The 22,707-nt window shown below is 37.3% G+C and overlaps 1 protein-coding gene across 7 annotated transcripts in view; it reads left to right on the plus strand.

The window, feature by feature from the left end:
- EFR3A (EFR3 homolog A) overlaps window positions 1–22,707 on the plus strand; it is a 75,390-nt gene that overhangs the window by 10,928 nt on the left and 41,755 nt on the right. For 3 of the 7 annotated variants that reach the window (XM_059867248.1, XM_059867240.1, XM_059867231.1), the window contains 3 exons: window positions 11,724–11,800; window positions 13,631–13,758; window positions 15,131–15,281. In XM_059867248.1, coding sequence (XP_059723231.1) covers window positions 11,724–11,800; window positions 13,631–13,758; window positions 15,131–15,281 — 356 coding nt within the window. Of the gene's footprint in view, window positions 1–8,116; window positions 8,235–11,723; window positions 11,801–13,630; window positions 13,759–15,130; window positions 15,282–22,707 lie in introns of those variants that run through there. The other 4 variants (XM_059867255.1, XM_059867223.1, XM_059867216.1 and 1 more) reach the window with 4 other exon arrangements.

A 22,707-nucleotide genomic window follows, 5' to 3' on the forward strand; every position in this document is an offset into this window, starting at 1 on the left:
TAGTAAGAGAATGAGAAAGGAATTCCAATCTAGCACTAAGCTATATAATTATACTAAATCAGTGCTCCTTCCTGATACTTTTGTAAAGCTGTTAATGCATAAGGAAGTTGGTGAAGATAAAGCTTCATGGATATTTTGTTAGAAGTTCACTAACAAATACCCAATAATTTACACTATTAAAAAAAAAATTCCTGTGTTCGTTAAACTAGAGTGTAACTGTGTAATGATTAGGAAAGGGCTTTAGGATGATGATACCCTATTTATGAACTTTATATGTAATAAAATATGAATAGTTATAAATGATCTGTGTCTGACAGGATTGAGCTGGCAGAGTTCTCTTGTCTCGTAACAGACGCTGTGCTGGCTGTTTTCAAGACTTCCTATGTGCTTGTGGTTTTTCTATTAAATGAGTTTGTGATCCATTACTGATATTGGTTTAGACATGAGCTTGAAGTTCCTCAGAACTGACAAAACATAATTTGTGCAAATTGAGTCTGACGTTGGAATTGCAGTGTGGTTAGAAGTGCTGGTTGTGGGCAAGAACTGCTGGATTGCTGCAGAAACCAGTGAGCCTGTGTGCCTACAGATGTCCTGTCTGGTTTCTACAGAAAGCTGAGACACTCAACATTTACTGCTTAACAAGATTTGTTTATGAAACAACTTCTTTGTGTCTAGATGCAAAGCTGTCTGTCTCTTCCACTGTCCATCTTCTAGAGTGGCCAGTTCAGTCTGGTGGGAAACAGAAGTTGTGGTGGAAAAAGGACCTACACAGACTTTAGGTGCCCAGAAGAGCAAATCACTGTGTCTGTGTTCCTCTCTAACTCATTAGACGTTACAGGAGGAGAGAAATTGCCTTTTAATCAGCTGGGATATGTGGTTCTAGACAGGGATATGTTCCAACCTTATATACCACTGCTTGGGAGAAGAGCTGCATTTCAGTTCTTGTTGGAAGCCTGAACTCGAAATACTCTTTAGAGCTAATGGGAAAGATAACAACCATGAGAATATTTTATAATTTGTTTTGACCTAGAAGGAGGGGTTTCTTTCTGTGAAACTTAATGTCTTTCATGTCTGTGTTTAAAACTGTTGCATATACTTCTGTTTGCTGGTTTGCTCAAAAGCTGCTCTTCTGTGAGGGCAGGATGAATGAAGTAAAACTGTTTTAAGAGAAAGGAAGACATGAAACATGGAGTGTATTGGCAGCTCCAAGGACCTGTTCTTGATAATATGTAAAGAGATTTTTGTTTCAAATTTTTGATTCCATGTTCTTGTAATGTTCTTTTTCTTTTAATGGAAACATGTATGTTTCCAAGTCCAAATGGCAATACCTCATTTTGTAAATGCTTTCTGGGAAAGTCAAACAGCTAGGAATAGACACAAGCAGAGCACTTAATTGAAGATTGGTGATATTTAAACAAGAATTTTAATTCTGAAGCCTAAGTATCCTCTGTGACTGTTTTTTGAAGTAACATTACAACATTTTTGTTTAGCATTTTATTTTTCATTAATGTCAGTACAGTTAAAGACTTGTTTCTGAACAGGAACAGATGCTTTGTTGTGTTTTGAGCTCTGCGTATGTGCCTCAGCAGAATTGCTTCACTGTTTTCTCAGCATAAATATCACAGTATGATTCTAGATTCGCAGAAACACTTTGACCCACTCTTATGCTACTTTCTGTGTACATTGTGTATGTGTGCAGGAAATAAAATGTATGTAATGTGGTCTTGAACTACTTCTGAACAGAACATTTTTCTTTTAATTAGGAAATGTTTTTCAAAATCTGTGGAAATTTATTGAAGCCTGTAGCTGGTTTGCTCAAATGAAGGTAAAACTTGTTGTTGAAGCCCTAGCTATGTTTATATTGATATTTGGGATGTTTTAGTAGAAGGAAGGATCTATAGAACAACACTTTCTTATGTGTCCTATAAACAGGTCAGTGGTTTATGTTGAACTAGTTAAAATCTAGATTCCTAAGCTAAGCTTATCTTCTCCATTAGCTTTGAGGGATCCGGAGAGAAGGCATGTGAACCTTTTTTCCTCATTATCAAGACTTTTAATCATGACATACATGCATGTTTTACTCAGAAAAACCTTCTCATGCCTTGTTTTTCAAGTGGCAGTGTGGTACCTACTCCCCTGATCTGTTTCAGCCCTGTGTGTTTGGGCAGGTGAGCTGCAAGGCACCGTTGGGCAGGAGTGGAGAGTTAAATCCTCCCAGCCTACATACTGCAGTGAGGAGGTGACACAACGGTTCTAAGCATCCGTTTTTCTAAGGAAAAAGATGGGCAGCAGCATAAGATTCTGGGAGTTCTTACCACTACAGCTGTATTCCTTCCCTGTGGATTGAATTAAGAAAGCAAACTGCATCATCTTAAGGACATGGAAAAAGCAGCAGTCATCAGAAAAATTCTTCATGTGGCTTTATGATCAGGTTTTCAATGTGCAAAGCTTCAGGTGCTTTCCTTCTAAGAAGACTTGAAACCCTGGGCACTTGCTGACCAGTTACTCATTGGTTTGAAGTGGGCTTGTTGTCTGTAGGGCAGGTGATAGTTATCAGTGCCATCCTTATAGCTCTCTTCAAACAATAGAAATGTGTAATATTGACAAAATCTTCATAAAATTCTAAAAGTAGAGAGTGTTGGACACTTTTCTATCAGTTTCTTGGTGTAGGGAAACAACAGCTTCCAAAGCAGAAGACACTACTCTGTAATACAGATTTCAGTTGACCAAGAAGATAAAACTTAAGACATCTTGGCAGCTTTGCTGTGTCAGGAGCCATTCCAGTTACTTTAGGGATGCTGACTCTGGAATTAAAACAACTGCTGAAAAGCAGAACTGTTCATGGTGTTTGTGTTCTGTGATGCCAAGTAATCCCTATGTGCTGCTGTCCTGAGCTAGAAAACTTAAAGGTTCCATTAATTGTAACTCCTTAAGTTGTATCTAGATCTGTGCTCTTGTCCTGCTCCCGTTGTTTCCCCTCTCATCCTCATGTATACAAGGGGGTGTTCCTCTGAAGGCCGTAGCTTAATCCACATGAGTTCCTCTAGCAAAACAGAAGCAAGCAGCAAGTGTTAAAATAACTCTTTTTCCTTGCTGGAAAAGATAACTCTTTTCCTTGCTGTGTCCAGTAGTATGAGGGAATGCAATGGAAGGGGAATTGTGGAACATCTAGACTAGAAATTTTAAGACTAACTGGGCATAGGCAGCAAGGCACAAAGAAAGGCCCCTGTCAGCAGTCTGCTGTGCTGCCTGGGGCTGGAACTAAGAAAAGGTCTGACCAGCTCAAGCATCTGGGAGGCATTCTGTAGCCTGGGCTTAGTCACCAAAGTACTGAGCCTTTTAGACAAGTATATATATTTTTACCAGTAGTTGGCCAACCTACTGATCAGAAGTGTGGTTTGAAGGCTCCTGAGGCAGACAGTGAACCTTTGGGAATAGTTTTGCCTCTGGCAACCCTCTGGAACTGCTTCTTACTCACCTCTGGCCACCCTGGAGATAGGCTAAGTGTTGCTGCTTGGCCTGTTACCTTTCAACCATGCCTTGTGTAGCATCTTTCCTCTCCCTCAGGGTCCATCTCAATCCAGAGGTGCTCCAGACTCTTCTGGTCTTCTGTGTTTGTTGTTTCTCCCTAACCTGCCACAAACAGGAAACAAAGTGGTAGGAGAGGTTCAGGTGTTGCAGCCCCTCTTCTCAGTGGCGTGTTAAGCGAGTTAGGTGGCTTGGCCCTGGAGCACACATGACATTTACAGTACTCTGTCACCTGCAACTGTCTTCTGTACCTGGCAAGTGTTCAAGGATGCAGCATTCTGAAAATGACTCATCTGGGTAAGAGAATAGCTTAGGGTCACGGTGAAAGTAGGCTTTGAGCAGAATTGTCTGGAGCTCAGATGCTGCTTCTATGCCAGAATTGTCACTGTGCTGGGGATTTTCCATTCTCTGGTACCCGTGGATGTTGGGAGGAGCCAGGCATTTGAACAAGCAGATAGGTGGATTAAGTAGCAGGAGTAGAACAAGGTCACTGTGATAATGCCTATCCTTCTTTACTTCTTTTATTCTGAATTTAATAGTAGGTAAAGAATGTCTTGCTGGCTCAGTGTGTTACTGGATGTGCACAGTGGGTGTTTTGTCAGTGTCAGGAGTCTGCTCCATGCTCTGCTCTTTGCCTGGATGGAGGAACAAAAGCAGTTCATGTCTTCAGAGAACACACAAAGCACTATGAGCCTCTCTTTCACTCTCTGTCTCCTGTAGTCCAGTCGTTTATTTACATTACATTTTCCACTGATTTATGAAACACCTTGTTATGAAATCAGTGCTCCTTTAGAAATAAAGGTACAATGAAACAAAAACTCTGTGGGTTTTTTTTCTGTCCACTGGATTTATCACCTAGAACTCATTTCCCAACTGCAAACCAAATATGAAGGCAGGAATGAAAGTTGGACTTTGCCTGGTCATTTTTTTTTTCCCTGAACAGATTATCAGTGCGAGCTGTGAGGAGGAGGGGTCAAGGAGATTTATGTAAATGTGTCTTTCTTGTCTCCTAAAGTCTCTTTTTTGTATTGCTTCAGTGATAGAAGTCAGAGAAGTAAATGACATTGGCTAGCTTAGTAGGAATATAAGTAAGGACAGGAATTAAGAAGCAAAACTCATCATAGAGTTTCTTCCACTGGAACCAGATTAGTTTTAGGTAATTTTAATGCTGTATTACAAATAGAGAGTGACAGTACTATCTCAAAGCAGGAAAGGAAGAGGTTGTCTTGATGAGAACAGAAATGAGCAAGTAAAGCAAAGTTACTATGTGAAACCAGCAAAGATGTGGGAAAGGAGAGATAGTATGGACACACTGCCTGTGGTGGAGCTTAAGGAATGCAACTGGAGAACCTGATGTAATGGAAAACTTTCTTTTAATGGATTAGAAGTCTGCAAAACACACTATCCCAAAAAGAATATCTTTCTGAGGGTTTGTTCTAATTGCTACTGGCTCTGAAAAGAATACTTCGTTGAAGAAGCTTGGTGGTGAGCTTTATTTGACTAGCTTGAGGGTTTTTCCTGCTTCTTATTAGTAACTTCACATGGATTGTCATTTCTTGCTTTCAGAAAAAGTTTACATTCAAACTATTTTTACATGCTTTTCACCATAGCAAAATGTGCATCTCTCCATGCTGACTCCAGCACACAGTGCTGTGGGTTTGGAGAAGAGTGGCTGGAAAGCTGTCAGAAAAGGACCTGGGGTGTTGGTCAATAGTGGCTGAACAGGAGCCAGTGTGAGCCCAGGTGGACAAGAAGGTCAGTGGCACCTGGTCTGTGTCGGCAGCAGTGTCCCCAGCAGGAGCAGGGCACTGACTCTCCCACTGTATTCAGCACTGGTGAGGCCACACCTCAAATCCTGTGCTCAGTTCTGGGCCCCTCACTGCAGGAAAGACACTGAGGGGCTGAAGTGTGTTCAGAGAACAACAGAGCTGGTGAAGGGTCTGGAGCACAAGTCTGAGGAGCAGCTGAGGGAGCTGTGGCTGTTCAGCCTGGAGAAAAGGAGGCTCAGAGAGCCTCCTTTTCACTCTCTACAACTGCCTGGAAGGAGGCTGTACTCAGGTGGGGGTTGGTCTCTTCTCCCAGGCAGCAAGAGACAGGACAAGAGGACGTCACCTCAAGGAGCACCACGGGAGGTTTAGATTGATATTAAGAAAGTAATCTTCACAGAAAAGGTGGTTGGGCACTGGGATAGGCTGCCCAGGGGAGTGGTGGAGTCACCATCCCTGGAAATGTTCAAAAAACATGTGGATATGGCACTTCAGGACATGGTTTAATGGTGAACATGGTGTTGGTGTTGGGTTGATGGTTGAATTTCATAATCTTAGAGGTCTTTTTCCAGCCTTAATGATTATATTATTCCAGATTAGAAGAACTCTTGAAGTCATATCACACCAGAAGTAACTTGAACTTTTTAGCTTGCTGTGAGGAATTTTCAGCAGAAAGCTGTGGGTTTTAGGTGTTGTTTTCATTTGTTTTAAATAAACTGAGCAACAAAATATTTTTAAAAATAAATGTAAAATTGTCAAACCTTGGTATGGATGGAATTTTCCCCATTAGATGTTACTGCGGGTTTGCTGCCATGGGGGCCAGAAGTTCACATCACAAGATGAATATCCCATTCTCAAGACAAAAATTTCATCTGCATGTTGGACATTTTCTTGGGTGCATTTTGGTGGAGAGGGGCTGGAAACCAGGCACTTGGAAGTCAGCTGGCTTTGGGTGAGGGGACGAGAGGCTCATCTGGGGGATGAGGCTTCATCCTTTCTAAATGATGAGCCCACTGTGCCCTCTGGGAGTGCATTCCAGGGACATTGCAATGGCTGAGCAGTGCGTCCTTACAGCAGTTGCTCTTTTTATAGCAGGTTGAAGAATATTTTTAATTAACTCCCTTATATGGCTGGAATAATTTCCTCGTTATAAAATGTCTGATCTCTTTTTTATAGTGGAATGAGAGTACTCTTGAAAGTCATTTTAGTTCTGAATTAAATGCATCAACTGATATTAACCGTTCAGAAATTACCCAGTATAGTAAGTGGTTATGGTTAAAGTGTTATTTTATGCACTTTCATCAGGATATTTGAAAGAAATTTATTTTATTTATATTTCTCGTATCAGATACAGAAAAATAAGTAAAATGAAAGTTAAATGTATTACAGTCAAATAAATTTTTACAGTTATATTAAAGTACATTGAACAACCAAATATAATTCTAATATTGCTGTCTTGCTTGATATTAGCAAAACATGCATTTTTCTGTAGATTGAAACTTCTATGTTAATTGCACCGCTTTTTGATAGAATATGATTTTTTAAAGAAAGCTTTGATGATTGCAAATCAAGTTAGGGATGACCACATCCAAGCTTGAGACATAATAAAAATATTCAGGGAGTGAACATGAAATCTTGCTTCAGGTTATTAATGCTCTGTAAACAGTTGCCAACAATATTAGATAACATGACAAAACTATGCAAGAAATTCCAGCATTACATAAAACAGATTATTTTTTTTCCTAGGTTTTGATAGAAAAAATGTGGCAGTTTTAAACTCATTTGGAAGAACTTGGTCTTTTATGTTTTGTGAAACTTTTGTTTTCCTGTAATTTTGTATGAGTAAGATACAGCACAAATATTCAGACACACTATTTTGAAATACAGCTTTGTTTTAATGTGATTTTTCTAATTTACAACATAGGGTTCCTTGTAGTAAACTGCGTGGGGACACTTTCTGTGCAGCTCAATGTTTTCTCTGAGTTTATTAGCACTAATCTTTTAAGTGTTGAATTGGTATGGAATTTTTATGCAGTGGAAATTATTAGCTGTGTTTCTATTAAAAACAGTACTTATAATTTCCAGGGTTTATAAAAATGTCTTTTTGCAAATCCTGTATTTGTGTATCCCAAGTGGATGTAATGGAGGAAGTGAAACAATAAAATGCTGAGAATTAATGGGAAGCTGGAAAGTAACTTCAGAATTGCTTAACTGAAAATTGATTTTCTACCTGCTGGATCATAATCATGTTAATGATTTAAATTCTGTAATCCTTGCTTCCTAAACTAGGAAGTATTATTAGAGATAATGTTAGTTTAATTATTTTTAGATTGTTTCTTTAATCTTAGATGTAAACCTTTCTGTTTAAAAAAGTCTTTTTGGTCAGTAGTCTGCCTTAAATGCATTACTCTGTGTCCGTTCTCCAGGAAGACCGAGTGAGTAGGTTTAGCTAAAATATTTATCACTCTACAGTGATATGTGGCAGCTGTCTGAGGATAGTTTTACCTGAAACTATATGGATTTTTTCTAGTCAGAGAAATAATGATCTGTGTATTCCAGGCAAGTTGAATTAATGAAACTGTCTGTGCAGTTTCATTGGAGGAATGTGTGTGAATCACACATTGACAATATATCTTTTATTCTTTGCTCTTTTCCTGTGCCTGGCCTTGTTAACAGAATTTGATACTGAGGTTTTTCACGTGTTTGGTGGCTTTATGCAGATGTCACTGAGCTGATCAGATAAGCTTACAGTGTTGCAGAGCCCTGGCGGGAAGGAACCGCGCTATGCGAGTGTGAGAGCACATTTCTGGGAAAGGAGACAGTTCCCCGAGAGTGAATTCATATCCAGGATGAGGCAGTATGTGCAAGTTTCAACTGTTGAGCAAGAAAAAGCCTATGATTATAGTTCTGCTTTTGAGCCGAGGCCATGTATGTGTTTGGGTAGGTGAAATTACCATTTTCTGATGGTGGGGGCTGTGTCTTACTGCTCTTGTGTAGAATAAATATGTGTAAAAAGAAGTACCTGTGCAGCTGGTAAATGTGTACAGTTGTAACATGAAAAATGCAGATTATGGGACTTCTTTAGCAGAAGAGAATGTGCATGTTTGAACTTGATAAAAATCTCACTGCTGGAGAAGCAAACAGTATTTTTTAAACCTTATACATTAACTTTCACATTACAGTGCAGAATTCTCTGTAGATATTGCTTTAACCTTTATATTTACTTGCATAAAATGATGTAAAGATGTGTGCAAAGGGGAGGCCATTTAAATGTAAATTTTGTCTGACACTAAAAAGGAATTGTCATAGGATTTTTCCTCAATAAACATGCATAAAATGGAACAGTTTTTTTTTTTTTTTTTTACCTGATTGTGTTCTGTAGACCTACAAAACACTTTATTTATGTGAAGCAAATGTGTTTATTTGGATAAATTTTTATCTGTGTTAAATTGGTATCCAAGAAGTAGGGAATCCATTTTCAGTTACTCAGCTTCTATCCATCTTTTACAAGATTCATCTTTTTGGTCTATGTAGTAAAATGTTCCTAAATTTTATGGGTTACTTTTAATGTAGTTTGTTGACTTGTTCTTGTGGCGATTTTGTTGTCCTTTTTTTTGTTGTTGTTTTTAAATATTCATACATTCTTTAAACCTATTCCTATGATTTGTTTAACCTTTCATGCATATATCACAATGATGTAACTGAGCAATGATTAGTAGTTTTCCCACAAAATCTGTGTCGTGACTGTTAACTATTCTGGTTTTTGCTTTAGGTTGTCATTTATTTCTGTGTTGTTTGGAGTGCCTGTCAGTTTTATTTCTGACAGTGCTCTGCCTGGAGGCTGAAAACTTTGACAGATTAAGTCTCACTTTCTGATACTTGAATGTTCTGTTTAATGTAGGAAGTTCTTTTGATGGTACTAACATCATAGTTTTAAGTTTATACTTTGATGATAAAGAATTTTTGACAAGTTTATGGGTTTTTATTTCCATGTAAACAGTTCCATAATTAAATACATAGCAATGTAAAGATACTTCCAAAATCCAAGATGAGGAGGAAATTTCAAATCTTATGCATACTTACTGTTGGGCCTTTTTTTGGTGTCAAAATTCACTATGTTCCATAAATTTGGAGAGCAGTATATCAATAGATCAATATTATGTTTCCATTAAGTGAAGCCATCTGGTAAGGCTGTCAGAATGAGTTGGTACTGTTACCTGATCTTTTTTATCCCTCTCAAAGAAGTAACTGGATCCAGATTTTATGTTGAATTTATGTAATTGAAATAGGTTTGAAACACCATTTTAAGATTTAAATTGCAGTTCTTTGCAAAGATTTTCTTCTTCTGTCACTTAAAGAGGGAGAAGGTAATTCTAAAAAGTATTTTTAATTGCCTGTCTTGCAATATTTTAGATTGCTTTCTGCTCTTGTTATGTTTTAGGTAGTTGTATGCTACAGTTATTGTTAGAATATTTTGTTATATTTAGTAGTGATCAAACATACTGTTTACTCTGGACCAAAGTTAATGGTCAACCATAAGGTAGAAAACCAAGTACAAAGAGTGCTGGGCCAGAGGGCTGCAGAGTTGCATACCTACCTCAAAAAATATTTAGCAATAATATGTGGGGTTTGGTGGATTTTGATAGTCTTACTTGAATTTCCCAGTACGGAGTGGTATACAAGACACTAATACAGTACTCCTTTCTTATTATGATTTTTCTTACTTCTAAGATGTTGCATAGCATTGCTCTCAATAGAATTTTTTTGTAGAAATGTCTAAATTATTCTATTCTATTATTTATTCTATTTTAAGTCAAGTAGGATTTTAACCTCTTTTCATACCTACATTTTCCAGCATATTGAAGAACTTTGATTTTATCTACTTCATACCTGCAGCTTTTATGAAAATGTAGATTTTTACATTTGTTAGACCTCCGTGAGTAAGACATTAGCAGGAGTGGAATGAAGAACTTGGCAGTAGTAACAATGTACTGTTTAGCAAAAAAATTCTCAATATTCTGGTTGTTTATTCCTTGAGTGCTTTTTGTTTTCATAATAAATATATATTGAAGTCATAAGTCAGTGTTGATGTTACTGGTGGTAGAGGACTCTTAATTCATAAGCTGGGCAGAATTCAAGTCCATTGGGGAGAACTTGGAGTTAAGGCACAGTCTTAAAATCATAGATCTATATTCAGTAATTGCTTTTGATTAAATAAGTGGCAAGAATTAAGTTGTCAAAGTATGAGCAGAATGCATTTTTTGTCCAAGAGACAATAGTATCAGAAAACAGTTGTAATTGAGGGAGAATGTCTATTTCTGTCGAGACTTGTAATTAAAACGAAGTACAGCAGGTGAAATCTTTGTTATGAACCTCCAATATGTTCTGATAAGTCTGGTTAAAAACTGCTAAGATTACTTAGATACCTTAAGTAAAGTACAAGTCGTGATGCTTCTGCAGAGGAATTGTAATCATCAAAAGTTTCTGCCAAGATATCCTTTATTGTTTGCAGTTTTTTATTGGTTTTAGCAGTGTTAAAAGATTTTTTTTTAAGTATGTAAATGGATATCTTTAATAAGATGTTTGTAAGGTACTTAGCTGTTCTGAATCCTTCAGGTGTTGCAACTTGAAAGACGGGATCTGCACTAAAAACAAGGGAGTAAGTCTACCTTGATAAACAGTTGGATAGATACTTAGAAACATTTTTTTTCCTTTTGTGCTGAGTTTTAATCTAACTCCAAAGTTCTAGTAGTGCTTAGTGCTAGAAAAAGGACTAAATAATGCTTTTCAGGTTTGTTACCTTTTTAAAGTAGGCAGTATGACTTTTAAAATTAATAAAATTGAAGTTACGTGCATTGTTCTGATTATATGGATTAGCAGTAGAGTAAAAATGCGATTTAAAAAACTCATTTCTCTGCTTCAGGTGACTGTCATGTCACTGATGCTTGGTAAAAGGAAGGATAAGGGACAAGGAAGGCAGAGCATATTTTGTATATTGTGGTTTATATTGGTTTATATGGGTGCCTTTAAAACAGACTTCATTTTTATTTTCTTTTTTTTTTAGAATAGTGCACATTTGGGTGTTTTGAAACAGTCATTCAGAATGAAGAAAAACCTGCAAATGAAGTAGCTTTGGTTTTAATATGACTCAGTTTTAAAATGCCTTGACTTTTCTGCATGTTTTTAAGTGTGGATGGCAGGTGCATTTCTGGTACCCGAGATCCTTGCATATTTTCTCATGTATTGCAGTGTGATAGTCATTTTGCTTTTTGACTTACTTGTACTTACTCCCAATTCCCTTGGTTTTGCTTTCTTGCTGATAGCAAGCTGAATTCAGTGTTATCTTCTTCCTCCATGCTTGTCAGCTTGTCCCTTCCAATGAGTCCCTAGAACTGCATCCTAAATCCCGTTGGGTAAATCTCTCTGCAGGAGTTTGCTGCTGCTGTGCTGCGCTGCGACCTCGCTACAAGCGTCTGGTAGACAACATATTTCCTGAAGATCCAAAAGTGAGTCATAACTTTAAAATTTTAAGGGATTGATGTTTGAAAATCTGTGATTATACCTTGTGATTTAGCAGTTTTTTAAAATTTTCTTTTTCTTTTCTCTTTTAACATTTTACCATAAATTCTGCTTTAGCGCTTAATAGCTTTAAGAGAGGTTAGTAGAATAATTTATCTGGAGAGGGATCCATGGAGATCATCTGGTCTAATTCCATTTTCAAAGCAGGGCTGCACACTGAAGAATAAAATTAGTATGTTTTACTCAGAGAAACAGAGATTTCATTAAACAAGCTATTCTGCTGCAGAGGTAGCACTGAATTTCATCACTTTTTAGAACCACAAACAATTGCTTTCTTATGGCTGCAGGTGTGAACATTTTATGGTTTTCTACAGGATTTGAATTTTTTAACTCTTGGCTTACCGACTGGGATCATTTTTATAGTTTTGGTAGACTGTTGTGACCTAAAAAGGTTTTTCTGGTGTTTTTTAAAAATTTTTCCAGATACTCCTCTACAATTTTATTTTTTCATTTCTCTGTAACAGTCTTGGAGCTATATTAAAGCCTAACTCTTACTTTCTGTGAAAATAAATAACTTCTGTTTACCACAGAGGAATGCCCATGTCTACACGTAATCATTTGACAGTTCAGACTGATCAAGAGTTTATGTTTCTCCTGCTCTATTTTTTTAAGTGTGTTACCAAATTTTTATATCTTCTGTTATAGTAGAAATAAGCAGCATAGTCAGTATTTACATAATATTCGGCTTATATGTTTACAAAGTATGTTGGCTCTTCTTTAAATGATGTTGTTACTGAGTGCCAGGTATTACATAAGTGCATAATGCTGGCTTTAAAGGAAATGTTTTCTGTGTATACAGTATATTGAATGCATGGAACAATACGGTTTTATAGGTTTATTTGTTCTAATCTAGTTTTTGATACAGATGTGGAAAAACCTGGAAATGCTACAACTAACTGTAGTATTTTAGTTTAAATCTAACTCAGTCGCTCTGGGTTGGCATTTCTTAGTTTCTGCTTTGGTTGGTATTCATAGGGTCAGTGGAGGACGCAGGCTAGTTCATGATGTTTCCCTTCAGTTGCACACCTTCTCTATAGTATCAGAAGATTTGCTTGATAAAGTTCATAAACCAGTAATGAATATTTTAAAAGCTTTAAAGTAATTTATTTGAAAAATAAATTTTTTATGAACTTCCAAGGGAAAAAAAAAAAGACAAAAAGCCTTATCTTGTTTACCTGATAATTATGATTATAACCTCATCTGAGCAGATCTGTGTTATAGTTCATGATGGAACTAATATCTTAATCTTCGATCTGACAGTTAGCCCTCAGATGCCTGGGGGTCAGCTGTGTTCAAGATCTGACACAGAAGAAATAAAACACTTAAACTACAATATTAAATATTTAAACTACAGTCTTGTTTGTATATTTTATCAAAATTATTGAATATACTTGGGGGATGGAAAGGGAAAAAATTTACATATGTTGTTAGGAAAGAAGTGTGTCTTAGAACTGGTTACATATCTTACTACATACCTTCTCCTAAAATACTCATTCCCTCACAAAAAAAGGGTGGAGCAAGCTAGTTGCTTCATTTCCTTGAAAAATATTTTAGTTGCTTCATGTTGCTGATTTTTGAGCTAAGGTTATGGCAGTTCTGCTCAATAGTTTTGGAGTTTTTTCAGTAGCTTATTTCCATCTGTAAGGCTCTGATTGCTCTGATCTTTAAATATTAACTAGAAAAAAAGGAAGAGCACTTGGAAAGCTTTATATTTCCTATGAACTCTTTAATTTTCTATTTTGTCTTTCTGTTTCTAGGATGGTCTTGTTAAAGCTGACATGGAGAAACTGACTTTCTATGCAGTTTCTGCACCAGAGAAGCTGGATCGAATTGGGGCTTACCTGGCAGAGAGACTGACCAGGGATGTGGCCAGACATCGCTATGGGTAAGGAGAGAAGTCATTAAAAATAGATGCCAACAAGTCATGGAATTTCATCATGTTTGTTCTGATCAAGTCTGGAAAGCAAGACAGACCCAGTCCCTTTGTGGTCAGTTCCCCCTGTCTGTCTGTCAGGTGCCTATCCAGCTGTTCTCACTCCTCCTGCTCAGCCAGATGGAAAAGAAAATAAGATGGAAAGCTCATGGGTTGAGATAAGGACAGGGAGATCTCTTTTTCCCCATGATGGAACTGAGTGACTTAACTTGGGTAGGATTGATTTAATTATTGCCAAATAATGACAGAGTAGGATAATGAGAAATTAAAGCAGATCTTAAAAACATCTTTCCTCCAGCCATCTTTCTTCCCAGGCTCAACTTCACTCCCAAGTCCATTGCCTCCACCCCCACCAAGCAGTGCAGATTAGGACTGGGGACTGTGGTCAGCTCCTACCATCTTGTGTCTCCTGCTCCTTCTTCCTCACGCTCTTACCCTGCTCTGGCCTTGGCTCTGTTCTTGTAGGCAGTCCTTTAAGAACTGCTCTAGCATGGCTTCTTTCCTCAGGGTACAGTCCCTCAGGAACAGGTTGCTCCAGTGTGGGTCCCCCATGGTATCACAGATCCTGGCAGAGGAGCTCCTGCATGGGCTGCTCTCCATGAGGCCAGAAGCCTGTTCCAGCAGGGCCTTTCTGGGGGCAGCAGTTTCCTTCAAGGCACAGCCACCTGCTCCAGCAGCAGGTCCTCCATGCTCTGCGCTGTGGATATCTGATTACCTGTGAGCACTTCCAGTGTCCTTGAGGGGCTCAGGTTTGGCAAATTGGGGGTCAGTCTTGGAGCTGGCTGGAGCTGGCTGTGTGTCTTGACAACTCCTGGTTTCTGACAGAAACCACCCCTACAGCTCCTTGCTGACAAAACCTGGCTTTGTAAGCCCAATACACCCTTGAATGTCAGTCAGGACACAGGAAAACAGCATTATCTTTATTTTCAGCTCTTTTGGCTAAATCAAATATTTAAGTGAGAAATACCAAGTCTAAGAAGTGACAGGAATTGTTAAAGAAAAGCAACATCCATCACAGATCACCATTTTTTTGCCTTCATGACATCCAAAGCTGTTTTTATAACTTTACAGAAAGGGTAAATGGCCAACACTCAATTCCATGCTTCACTCCCTCCTACACCACCCCATCTCTTCCCAAAAAAAAGAAAAAAAAAGACAGAAAATATGGATGTAGAGAATAGCTCCAAGTGTCATTTTTATGCAGTGGGAAATATGCACCTTCCATTCTTTCTTTTCTATTTTTTGTGGTAAGGTCCTAGGTTGAACTAATTGAGTAAATGGTACATGCAATACGTTTTTATGTGTCTCTCTAATTAATTTTCAGTTATGTTTTAATTGCCATGGAGGCACTGGACCAACTTCTAATGGCTTGCCATTCTCAAAGCATAAAACCATTTGTGGAAAGTTTCCTTCATATGGTGGCCAAGCTTCTGGAATCAGGCGAACCAAAGCTGCAAGTCCTTGGGACTAATTCTGTGAGTAAGCTCAGATGCTAAATCAAATCAGAGTAACTCTTTGCTTGGGAAAGTAGTTTGAGAAGTCTTGAAGGGTGTGCCAGTTGACATCAATTGAAAGATGCTGTCTGTAGCAGGTTGTATCCTTTGGGCCTAAGCGCAGAGCAGATACCAGCTGGAGGCAGATAAACTGTTTCCCTTCATAATCCCAAATTCTTTTGATGTGTGGGCTCATTCCCTCCAAAAATAACTTCTGGAAGGAACAGGAAAGCTGTGCTGTGAGTTCATGGTTTGAGTCTTTAAGCAGCCCTCCTGGAGCCAGTATATAGGTAAGACAGTGTTTTGCTTTCTGGCAGCTTAAGCTACACAGAAAGATTCTTATTAGCTGAAAAGTAGCTTTGAGTATTGCAATCTCGCCCTCTTATCAGCTTAAATATTTCAGGATTTTGATCCAGGCTTGAAAGGCATAACTAAAAGTGTCAAAATGAAGATTTAGAGATCTAGTTTTCCAGTTAGAGTGATGGGTGCAATCAAGGGTATAGCTCTGTAATACTTGCCTTACAGCTACTGTATTTTCCAGCTGGTAAAATTGGAATCTCATAAATTCCAGGATTGTGATGTGGACTGTTTTCACTTAGAGTTATTGCTTTTACATGAGTACAGAGTACTTGGTTTTCATGTAAATTATTGCCATTGCTAACAGTGGGGGATTTCTTTGTGGAATCAGTAAAGTTGTTGGGCTTTTGGGTTTGGTTCCTAGCTCGTGAAATTAAATGGAGTTGCAGCTCAGGAAGACAGGAGGGCATAGTAAACTGATGTTACCCCAGAGCAGGATTTCTTGTTATGGTGAAATAAAGAGAGTTTTGCTGTAATGTAGGGTAGAAGTGTCCCTTGTTCCCCCACTAGCAGGGCAGCTTTACTGAGGATAACGAGATCTATATCTCATTATACATAAAAAATTTTGCGTATTTATTTAAATATCATTGAACCAGGCTACCCTGCTTCTTTTGATTTATTTGTATAATAATGCCTGGGCAAGTCCTTTTAGGGAAATGTCTTTGGAACTTGTTTCCTAGGCTGCCAAATGGCAAGGTGTGCATCACTTTCCAGTTGTTTAAAATCATTGGTTACTGCCAACCTCCACTGTGATGTACAAGGCATGTGTCACTTCAAAATGCATGTTACTGAACACTACCTCACTTAGGGAAATCTGTTTGATATTCCAGTTGGTTCCTAAGTCTTTTGTGAGTAAATGAGATTAAGGGACTTCCTGGATTAGGAGATAATTTGTGTTTGTCTTCTATAAAACTCACCAAAAAAGGTTTCCCTAAATGAGAGGAGAAACTCTGTGAGGAGAAAGAATTTTTATGGCTCTTCAGCAGCATTCCAAAACCTTATTTTAGCCTAACTCTGCTAATTTCCCTAGGTGCCTTCTATAGTTAATGAAGACAAAGGATACAAGTCTATTTGTATTGACTTAGGAGGAATAAGGGTAACAGCTTGTCTGTTACCAAGGGCACTGCCTTACTGTGTTCTTAAATAGATTTTGTTACATTAACAAAGAAAGTTTACTGCCATATTCAGCCTTTTTTCTCTCCTTCATAAGGAAATAAGCAAACAAACAAAAAACAAAAAGCAAGAGAAGATGGTCTGGTGACTGAATAGTGCTTCATGTGCTTTAGCTGATAAACCACTTTGGAGTGCAAACTGGTATTGTCTAGAAGAGAAGAATGGGTTGTATATGAAGTAAATGTTTTTAACTGGTGAAAAGTCAGGCAACCTTTGGAAAATTTTACATAGTATTTTTAGGAAACTCACTTTAAGGCCCCTACAAATTTATAGTCTGCTTACATTTAAAAAACATGGAGTACGATTGTGGCTCTAAGTAGATTTTGATTATTTTCTACCCAAAGCTTCATTGATATAGAAAAGCAGTGATGTATTTGAAATAAATTCAAACCTCTTTACTTGAGCTGTAGGGTTTTTTCAGCCTCACAGGTTTTGCTTCAGCTGCAGGGACTCTTGTGATTGGTTAAAAGGGTTTCAAATGAAGCAAATCTCTGTACAGAACATCTTTGGGTGGTTTAAAGGCTTGGAAAGATTTGGAAGCTCCCACTGCCTTCTAATTGTGTTTTGCTGACTTCCAGGTATTTGGTTTTGGGTGCAGAACTTACTCTACTTTGTGCCCTACATATTTCAGGAAAAAAAACCCAAAACTTTTACTTGGATATTTGTCATATTAAATTAATTTTGGAATTTAAATTTCATTTAATTTATAATAAAAATTCAATTTGTTTTTGAAAAGCAAACCTGAAGATGGCTATTTTAGATAAATAATTGTTTGGGTTTTATTTATGCATTTTTAAGCCTGATCTTCAGGTTACATATAATTCATTTGTTGCATTTATGTATTGAATTTATAAATTATGTTAACTTATTTCCTACAGCAGCAGGTTTTTTTATTTTCTTAATAACATAATTGTAAATCTATTTATATAAGGCAGATACTTAAAAACGGTAAAATTCAATAGTGGATATAATGAAAAGGTTTTGGGATTTTTTTTATATAGACCAAATTTCAAATTGCTAATGTCTCTGGGGTTGAAAATAGCTTTTTCTAGCATGGAAGATGTTTTTACAGACCATGTGCTAGGATAGCATATGCTGGTCAGGAAACTGAAAGAATGTGGTGGGAAAAAGTGATATCTCCCTTGGCTTATGTCGCAAGGATCTGGAGGCTGATTGCAATAAGCTTTTCCTTAGAAATTTATGACAATACTGTATTTCTCTCTCTAATTTTCTTGCAGAATTTCAGTAACTGAGTACATCTAAAGCATCTCCATTGCTCAAGAACAAAGAATTAAATTAATTGCTTTGGTCTGTAGTGTTTATTACTAGGATAGAAGTGACAAGCTTTAAAATCTTTCACCTTGTGATCAAAATTTTTTGGAATAGGAGATCCAATTTATATCTATTAATCTATATCCAGTTTATGTCTAATTCTAAAGTTTTTAAAGAAGGTTCAGAAAATTTCTTTAGTGGGCGGCTGGTCGAGAACAATTGGATACATAATTTAGTAAAACTTTGATCTTAATCCATATTTACAAGACTCAGTTAAATACAAAACATTGTAGCTAATTTGGAATGCTGATGAGGTGAATTCTCTGTATTTTGTCAGTAAGGTATTGGGGTTTCATGTGAAAAATAGCAGATAATATGTGGAACCCAGTATTACCATATTTTAATTATGTACCACAAATGCTTCTTTAGTTGATAGGGTGCTTCCTTTTATAAAGGCATCTCCTTTGTAGGAGTAGTGAAGTAATGATCCCATCAGTCAGTCAGTGTTGAGCTTCCTGTGCATGAGAAGGTGGCTGTTATTGCTGGTTGTCATCATTTGTAATTTAAAGGAAGATTCGCAAGTGGAAAAGTGATCAACCAGTGCCTGGGACAAGACTTTCATATTTGTTAGTGTTGGCTTTTAAAAGCAGTTGGGTTGGGCAGAATTCAGTGCATATGTATGTAAAAATAGTAAAAAATGTCAACACTTTGAAATTAAGCTATGTTGGAATTCATATTCCCAGCAGGATACTTACTTGTTTGCCTTGTCTGCAAGCAGTCTGGAAATAGACAATGAAAACTTACCCTTACTGCAAGATGCTTCTTTCATTCCATGTACCAATACAGAATTATGTGCTGGCTGTGATTTAATACACAATGGAACAATTCCTTTTCTAGGATCCCCCCTCTGTCTTTTTAATAGGATTTAAATCTCAGGGAGACAGATTAACACACAACACTCTTTCTCATCTTGTGGGTTATTAAATTATCTTAGAAATTGTATGTCTGCATCTGCTAGAATTTAAGTCCTTTAGGGTCACTCAAAGTTAAGTATTGCTTCCCCTACTCATACTTGTGCTCTCTGGTTTTGCAGTTCCACACTCCTGTGACCCTGTAAGCCAACATTCCATTGCTGATTTTGTTACACAACTGTACATGTGGTGGTCAGGAGAATTTTCATCCAAAGGGCACAAACTAAAATAGAATGTGAAATTATCCATCCTATTCTGATAAAACTGAAAGTGTCAGGTGATCCCAGGTATTCATAAATAAACTAAACCACCAGTTTTCATTGCTGAGAACCTTGTGATCATTTTCATGCTCTTTGTAAAGTTAATGTATCCAGTGTGAAGTTAATGTATCCAGTGTTTGAAGTTTTTCTCTGCAGGAAAGTTGAAGTGCTTGTCCTTCTGGCATTTATTTGTTGTAGTGCACATATAACATTCACACTTCTCATTAAGGCTGTGCTGTGTGGTTTGTAAGAGTCTTACATTTATAGGAGATCATGACTTCCCATGTGACAGTTTCATAATAATGAAACACTACCTTGGCCTGTGAAAGGTGATAACTGCCAGTATCAGCACTGTGTTTGAAACAAGAGAAAATTGCAGGCTGCAGAAGACAAATTGGGGAGCTCAGATATGAAAAAATAATTCTCAGGTCGAGCTTAGTATTCTTACAGGGAGATACTTTAAGTAACATGACTCAAACTCAAATATGACGCATGGTGATTATTCTTGAATAAAACTGACCTTCTTTAAAGACATCCAGGGACTATTAAAAGTTATGATTTTTCTCCTTATGTATTTGCTACATAACAGTGATAAAACAGCATAAAAGCATAGAAGAAATTTTGTCCTTGAGAAATTCTAGGATTTACTTACAGGGCTTGCACAATATCTCTCTCTCTCTCCTTGGTAATATCATCCAAATTTCTCTACTCAGTCTGGAACAAACATCTTCTGAATAAATAATATGTTTCTTCTTTACTTTGTGGTAGATTTGTATGTTTTTATACTGATTGAATTTTATTGGTTTCAAAATAAATGGAAATAAGGTACTACCAATGTAAGTTCCTTTCTGTACCTTCTGTATTATAAAATATAGAAGATGCTTGTACTGGTAAAACTTCTGTAAGTTACCAGTGGATGCTTGAAAGTATTTACTGTGACTGAATTACATGTTTACATCTATAAAAGCTTTGTAAATAATCCCTAGGCAAGTGCTTGAACTTTCATAAGAGTTTTATCCTTCTTTAGGTTGAATAAGTGCTATATTTGAAGTTTGTTTGAAAATACGTGCTTAGGAGTAAACAACAATAACAACACCACCACTGCAAAGTACAGAGTGATGTCTACTGTAAAAACATTTCTATGATGGAATGGAATTTTACACTTTACTGAATGACAGTATACAACTCAAAACTGTTATCACGGACAGCTTTCCTGTGGCCTAAATGCTCAGTCATCTGAATGCTAGTCCTGGATTGTGCTTCAGAAATTCTGTATGTTCAGTGGGTGAAATTGTTTTGTTATAGACATGAGGACATAAAAAACCTTTGCCCTTTCTGGATCCCTTACTGTGCATGCTGTTTTGAAAGGTGTGACTTCCACATGTTTGTGTCCCTGCTGCAAAGCTGCCCCCTGATACAGGAGAGGTACTCAGAATGAGGAGGTGTCCCTGACACTTGCTTGGCCTAAATTCATCATTTTTTCTTACAAAGCAGTTTCTTGGTACAATAAATCTTTCTGTTAGCAAAACAGTTATTAAGAATGTATTAAGCTTTCCTCTTGGGAGATCCTGTCAATCAAATAATTAGTACTTCAGATAATAATAATATTAAAGGCTGATACTAAATGCAGCATGAATTAGCAACATGAATTAATATTCTCACAACCACTCCCTCAGTGCTCTGTCTTCTTCATACTTTGTTTCCATTCTTCTCCATACTTTTATGGAAGTTTTCTGGGTGAATCATTTGTCAACTTGAACATCTGGAAAATATTAAGATAATATTGTTTGGGGTTTACTAAGTCCTTGGTCTTGGTGCCTTATTCAGATGTAAGGACTAATAAAATTCTTGTTTGCAAAAAAAAATTATTTCTGTTTTGCTAGTAACAATTTCATGAAACAAGCTAGGGAGCCACAGTACATATGAAGCATTTGCCAGGGTCTCGTGGGAAGGAAATTATGATCATTTTTATAACTCACTTTATTGGAAAAAACATATGGGTACTGTTTGTAGATCATCCTTCAGTCTATGGCAGTGGACCATACAGAATTAGATTTTCTGTCACTTTTTTACCACCTGAAATACAGGATATTCCTAACAGAAGGACTTGTAAAATGGACTCATACTATACAATTTTGCTCCATTGTCAGTAACAGCTGAGAATGTAGTTTTATGAACTACATAATTTTCAGCCGTTGCTGTGGCTTTTAGAGGGTGAACTGGTAGTGCAGCTGAAAGAGATAACTGTTCTAGATAAAACAGAAAAAAAGTCTAAACAAAAGAGTAGAAAAAAATGGTAGGGTTTTTTTTTCTGAAATACACAGCTTTGTGTATTTCAGAAAAAGTACAAATCAGTGTGCTCTAGATTATGCTGAAGGGCTTTGGGCCTGTCTGGATGTCTATGGGTAACGTGCTGATGAAAGCAGGTTTTACATCATGAAAAATACAGAGGAAATGCCTCAGCCTGTGCTTAGGAATTGATAAAAATGGTGTGAGTAAAAGCAGAGGGATCTTAATGGAACATCACTCTGCTTCAGGGCAGAGCCAGCATGGTGTTTGACCTTTCCTGACAGTGCTTTGTTTTGCTTTTTATTTCCCTCTGTAGTCTGTTCTTAGAACTGTCTGTGATGGAGAATCCAAAAGGTCTTTAGGCAGTCTACTCACTTTAGAAAGGAACAGTTTTAATGGCTAACTTAGGCTTTGCTTCAGTATAAGCCTTTTATTGATTTTCATATTACCCTTGGACAAAGAAAACTATTTATTCTGTTTTTATAGCTGTCTTCTGAACCATTTAAGACTGATACATTTTAGGCAGCTGTAGTTAAGGTAATTTGGTGTATTTCAGTCTTCCTTTACAGATGTTTATGTAAAGCTTTGTCCATCTCTTGAATAATTTGAGAACTGTATAAGTCACCATTTCGGACTGTGATGTTTCAGCTGGATGCACCACTTTATTTAAGGGCTTATTTGGCCCAGTTAGATAGCAAAAGTTTCTTCATAGGTGCCATGAGTAATGCAGATGTATCTTAGTATATTGTTCTGTTTTCTATGCCATCATGTTGGCATTGACTAAGTTCCTTTTCTTCATTCAGCTGTTTCTGGCTAAAATGCTGGTTTGCAATAACCATTCCCAAATTGCTTCCTTGGTTTTTCAGGTCCTGTTTCCAGTTGTTCAAAAATCAAGTGTGCCTGCAGCTCTGGCCAGCTTAGTGTTACTTGCAAATTCAATGAGCCCAGTCTGCTCATCTAAGTCTCTAGTGAAGTTCAAATCGTTTTTGTACTGTGATGATTTACAAGTGTTTCCTTATTTTTTTCCAAACTCTTGTGCATCTCACTTATGGGGAGTGTTCTTTTGACAGTGTTTTCTAGCTTTCC

Source organism: Haemorhous mexicanus, chromosome 1, assembly GCF_027477595.1.
Source record: "Haemorhous mexicanus isolate bHaeMex1 chromosome 1, bHaeMex1.pri, whole genome shotgun sequence".
In the NCBI taxonomy this organism is placed as follows: Eukaryota; Metazoa; Chordata; class Aves; order Passeriformes; family Fringillidae; genus Haemorhous; species Haemorhous mexicanus.